This window comes from Gavialis gangeticus, unplaced genomic scaffold (genome assembly GCF_001723915.1).
Source record: "Gavialis gangeticus isolate Ggan-Ray unplaced genomic scaffold, GavGan_comp1, whole genome shotgun sequence".
In the NCBI taxonomy this organism is placed as follows: Eukaryota; Metazoa; Chordata; order Crocodylia; family Gavialidae; genus Gavialis; species Gavialis gangeticus.
In genome coordinates this window covers 85,253,576-85,259,575 of record NW_017729025.1, presented here as the reverse complement: position 1 = coordinate 85,259,575, position 6,000 = coordinate 85,253,576, and the positions used below count along the sequence as shown (strand labels likewise).

General features: G+C 42.6%; 1 protein-coding gene across 1 annotated transcript in view; it reads left to right on the top strand.

The window, feature by feature from the left end:
* Positions 1-6,000, top strand: part of PLA2G4D (phospholipase A2 group IVD) — a 61,066-nt gene that overhangs the window by 15,402 nt on the left and 39,664 nt on the right. Inside the window, exons 6-9 of the mRNA XM_019519939.1 lie at positions 866-908; positions 1,471-1,534; positions 2,509-2,645; positions 3,221-3,334. Of these exons, the coding sequence (XP_019375484.1) occupies positions 866-908; positions 1,471-1,534; positions 2,509-2,645; positions 3,221-3,334 (358 nt within the window). The remainder of the gene's footprint in view (positions 1-865; positions 909-1,470; positions 1,535-2,508; positions 2,646-3,220; positions 3,335-6,000) is intronic.

Below are 6,000 nucleotides of genomic sequence, written 5' to 3'. Positions count from 1 at the left end.
GGGGGGGTTTCCAATCCATCTTCCCCACGCTCTAGCACCAGCTGAAAAAAACCCAAATGGAACTCCCTCCACAACCTTCTCCCCCTCCCTTTCTGAAGACAGTGTTGGTAGCAGGGTTTCCTGCTCCTGATGCATGCGGACACAAGTTAATGAAGGTGTTCTGCTTTGAAGCACCTATGTCTGAACCCTCGTGTAATGAGGATTCAGATTGTTTCAGGATTGGGCCCTTTTAAAGTGCTTTGCAGCCATGCCCTTCTGTAAGGGCACAGCTGTAGAGCACTTTGTCGCGTGATGGGCCCCTTGAAATATAACTTCTGTCTGTGGCTTGAGTTGTTCGTATACAGTGTAAGGGGAGTCAAGCCTTTTGTGTTTCAGACAAATCAGGTTCTTTCTTAGCACACATTCTTCCATGTTACTTTCTCAACACACAATTGCCCTCACATGTTTTATGTCATAAGAGATGAAAGAAACAGAATTAACATTATTGAAAGAATATAGAACAATATCTCTAAAATGGCAATGCTGCCAAATTCTGTTTGCTATTTTTAACGAGCTCATAACTGATTATAGAATTATTTTATACACTCATAGGACTGGAAGAGGCCTTGGATCCTCTAATCCATATCTCTGCACATATGCAGGATTCCTAATCTACTCCAGATCGATTCCTATCCAGCCTCTCCTTGAAAATCTCTGTCATAGAGATTTCATGACTTCTGTACACACATTATTTCATTGTCCTGTTTTTACAGTTAGGAAGTTCTTCCATACAGCAGACAATTCTCACTTCATTAAAAAGCAAAATAAGAGTGGTTGAAGTTTGTAATGCATTTGGCCTGTTGTGAAAAATATTTTTTCCTTCCAGATTGGACCCTCCAGAAAACCTCATTACAAATGGCATCCTAGTGGTAATATTTACATTTTTGATTGATATCTTGTCTCCTCTCATTCTTTCTGAAATACGTTGTAAAAAAAATTGTACTTTTGCCTAGAAGGAATGTTTTGCAGTGATGGCGTCCTGGGGGTTAAACTTCAAAGACATGAAGAGAAATATCTTGCTTATACAACATTTCAGTGGAGTAATGGCAGGTCTCACCCCTATCTCTTGGACAGAAGAGTTTCTATCAAAACTCATTGTGTCTGGCTTTATCCATTTATATTTTACTACTTATATTTTTAATTATATGTCAGACTTTTTATCATGATGCTTTCCAGTCATATCAATGATTTTGCTATCAATATATCATTAATTTGCCTAGGAGACAGCAGACAGTTTGAGCAGCTACCAGAACATTTTACATGTGATAAAATGAGATAATTTTAAAGAAGAGTGTATTATTAGCTGTCCTAAGTTGTTCTAAATATGGAATGCAGTTAGATTCAAGATACTAATTGCCAAGGGGTTGGTTCCATTTCAATAGGTAACATTCTCAGTAACTTGCATCCCTTTTTAAAAATTGTTTGTCACAGAGCCGTCCACTTTCCTGTTTAGAAGTTTCTGTGACCAAGGAAAGGAGTCCAAAGTGTTTAGAAGGTGTGTACCTCTTCAGACCAATGTGAAAATGATATTACGCTTCACCAGAGAAAGGCTCCCTAGTTTTTAAGGATTGTTTTTATATAGTAATTATGGTACCAATGATGTGTATGTGTGTGCATGTGTAGGGAAGAGAGAGAGAGAGAGAGAGCTTTCTCACTGCTTTTCCATATTAACACTACTGTCTCTGTCCCCTTTTGAAATAGCATCAAACCTACCTTTGAGCAGGAAATTAAATGTTTGCTCTCCAGATTGACGAAGGTTTTCATTTTTAAGTAATGCAGATCTATTGCAGAGATACAGTGGTATCTGAATTCATACCTTGAATTTTTACTTGTTTAAATTACCATTACTTGTAATCACTTTCATGACATTTCATACTTTGACATACTATGGGAAAAAACCCCCAGTCTTTTTAACTTGCACAAGCTCTCTTTTCATTTGTGAAAAATTCACAGAGCCCTCTGGAGGAACTTTTCTGTGTACGAAGATGGAAAAAATACGTGAGATAGTTGGGCTTTGGGAGATATGTCAGTCATAGTTTCATAGTGCCAAAGGCCAGTGAGGACTTGTAGGGGCATAGATACTTAGCTTATAGACTGATGGTGAATTTTTTCTTTACCTTCCTCCATCATTTTGGCTCTTATCACTGTTATCATAGACTCATAGAAAATGAGGGTGGAAGAGACCTCAGGGTATCATCTAGTCCAACCCCCTGCTGAAAGCAGGACCGTCCCCAACTATATCATCCCAACCAAGGCTTTGTCTAGCCAGGTCTTAAAAACTTCCAAGGATGGAGAGGCCACCACCTCTCTGGGTAACCTGTTCTAGTGCTTTACTAACCTCCTAGTGAGAGAGTTTTTCCTAATATCTAACCTCAACTTCCCTTGCTGCAACTTGAGACTGTTGCTCCTTGTTCTGTCATCTGCCACCACTGAGAACATTCTCCATGTTTGTTTGACTTATATCTGCAGGAGAAGATAAGCTTGAGCTTAGAGTGAAAGGGTCACATGAAGAAACACAGAAAACTGTACTGGACTCTGGCTTAGTGGAATCTTTCTTCTTCCACTACCCTGCATACTGGGAACCAGAACTGAATGCCCATCTGCAGGTAACACATTTACTACTTAAAAATTCCTCCTGTGATTTACCACTAGCCTGTAAAGAGACAGAGGCATTCTATAAAATTCTTGGTGACAAAAAGGTACAAGAGTCAAACAGCTGTAGTCTTTTACCCCAGATACGTTTGGTGGAAGCTTACCTAAATTAATTTACTCTCAATTTTTGTAGTTTTTGTTTATAAATAATTATATATGTTTTAATTGGTAGTGTTGGAGAAATGCTGTAGCTGTGATGGTCCAGGAAACAGGCTGGAGGCCAGGATTTTTTTGGGTGCTATTTTTTAGTGGACCAGTTGCATGGCTGGGCTACATGTGGACAACTTTTCTAATCCAGTTCATTCTTCATCAGGTTGTGTGCAATAAAGAAGAATTCACTGCATTGTACATTTTCTTTATTATTTAGTACTTTATAATAAAATTTGTTTTATTTCAATAGTAATAATAATAGAACACAATTTTATTAAGGACCTTCAGATCCATTAGCAGAAGGATGTCATATGTAAATTCAAGATGATTTCATTTCCAGTGCATTTTGCTTATGGTCATAATGCATGACATTTTTCAGCACTGGTCAAGCGATGATGGGGGGGATGGAAATAACTCCAGTGCATCCTTGACTATGCCTCTGGAATTACTTCGTATGGGACAGGAAGTGAAAGCAATTCTTCCTATAGTACATGTAAGTGCTTCACCTTTTTAACTGACTACTCCTTGTAGGTTGTTGCCTGTTACAATTCTTTAGTACACACATGGTAATTTGGAAATAGCTGTGTCACATATAAAGGAGGATAAGAGATTATTGAAGGTATCCTGATAAATCTTTATGGACAATACAGTGTCTAGGGTGGTTTAGTTGGGAATGATCCTGAATGATCCTTTAATAGGGAGTTGGACTAGACCAGGGGTGTCAAAAACATCACCTGTGGGCTGGATTTAACTTGCAGAGCTACTCCATCTGGCCCTTGTTGGGCCAGGATCTTTGGGGTCATGCCTAGTGGTGGACATGGCCTGATGCAGAATCCATAACACACCTTACCCTGGGGGCCCAGCAGATGTCACTGCTGGCAGCAGAAGGACAAGTGAAGGCTGTGTGATATAGCCCTCAGTTGCCCTGTGGCCACCTGGCCTCACCCCGTTTGCATACCTCCACCATGGTAAGCCGCATCTTAGTCCATAGCTGCTTGTCCCACTGCGCCACCCCACCATCCTTATTAAACTGTAAGATCTTTGTTAAAAACAATTAAGTTACCTGAACTTGACTATGTGAACTTTTCCAAACCAGTAACAAGTGAGGTAAGTGTTAGTGAGGCAGGCTCCAGCATATCTCATTAACTATTCTCTTGAGAGATTTTCCATTTTTACTGTCAGCTCTCTTCTTTTTCCAACATATTAAAAGAAATGTATGCATCAGAGCATCTAACTTGAACTTGACCACAAAGTCTTTGCTCCATCTACAATAATGTTAAAATCTACCATTGGCATATGTGATTGGTTCAAATGTATAGTGGGATGTTTGTTCATGGGCAAAGCATGGTGGGGAAAGATAAGAATTTATAATATGATATTATTATGCATTAATATATTCTATATATTCACAGCACTTTTTAACTACTTGTTTTCCCAGTGCTGTACCATCTTGATAAGCTGGAATTGTTTAGTTCAGTGGTTGGCAACTTACAGTCTTTGGGCTGGATCTGGCTGGTGAAGGTTCAATGCAGCACAGGGGCTCTGTGGTACAGAGCTGTGCCATGCCACATAGTCCCTTTGCAGCCCCCACTGCTGCTCTGCAGCATTAGCACTTCCTTTTCTATAGAGGGGTCAGGTATCTGCAGTGAGGGTGAATACAGGCAGCTGACTGCTCTGCAGAGCATAAACTTCTGGCCCACAGCCACAGCCAGGTGGCAAGCTCTGGCCTGTGTAGGCAAAAGGATGACAACCCCAGGTTTAGATCCTCAATGTCAAAGCTTCCACCCTGACGCACAAGGGCTGGGGAAAGGAAGTCGGGAAGGCAAAAAGCCAGCAGCAACATAACTGGCCAGGACTTTGCCCTGGCCAATCCTTCCTTCCTCTGTACCTTCTTTTCAGGGTGCAAGGTCTGGTAGTGAGCAACACACAGGGGCAAAGGCTGCGGTTTGCTACTGTCGCTGAGGGGAGATGTCTCCTTAATTTTTGCCGCAGACACCCATGTCAAGCAGCCAAAAAAATGCTTGTTTCCAGAGACAAAAAAATGGAGTGACCTCCCCCCAGCAGCTGCAAACTCCACTGATGCTCCAGAGTAACATTTCCCAGAATGCCTTGCACTTACTGTCATGTGCTTCTGTGCCACTGCCTCTGTTTTCCTGTCAGAGCGGAAGCTGGAAGGTTTCAGGAGAAGAGGGAGCAGGGGACAGGAGGGTGAGGGGGCCTGCCTCCCTATAGACAGTGCCTAGGTTCATGCCTACCCATCCTTATGGTCCAGAAAGGTAGAGTCAGAAATGACAATTATAGCTTTATTGAGGTTTAAGCACTCTGACCCATGTTCCAAAAAGGAAGTGCTTTAAGCTGTTTTGTCTGGCAGCGCTACCAAAGTTTGCTAATGATAGTGTATGAAAAATTAAATTTGGATACTGAGGCATGTGTCTACACTGCTTCTGTCCCATTCTTGAGGCTACTACTGAAGAGCACAGCCTTGCCCATCCAGTCTCACTCTCACTGCGCAAACCCAGAAACAAGGTGGTGTAGATGCTTTGGACTTGGTGTCTGTCTCTGCTCTCAAAATCTTCATGTCCAGTTTGTTTGGGAGTGGTTGTGGGGACATCTACGGTGAGTAGCTTCACTACCACATTATTAGGTTAGATACATACAAGTAGGAAGAAGTATGTGGCAGCTATGCGAGTGCTGGAGATGGGGACATTAGGGGTGTGCAAAGCGGGCCCTATTCGATTCAGATTCGGCCTGAATCGGGGACAGTGATTTGATTCATTGATTCGGATCACTGTCCCTGATTTGATTTAGCTGAATCCGAATTTGAAGATTTGATGCTGATTCAGAGAATTAGTGATTCAGACATAGACACAGCTTTAAAAGTTTTTTCTACATACCTGGAGGTACCAGGTGCAGCTCATGATCACTGCGATGCCACAGGAGCATCCCACAGGAGTGTGGGGGCGGGCCCTCCATGTGCTCGGCAGCAAACCCAGAAGTACTTCCGGTTTACTTCCGGGTCTGTCGGGGAGTGCACTGGGGGGCCTCCCCACACCTCCCCCTGGCTTGGCAAGTGGCTACAGGGGGACCCCGGGTGCCCCCCCCCAGACATAGGAGGCACCAGTCACCAAGCAGGGGGAGCACCGGGGTCCCCCGGTGGTA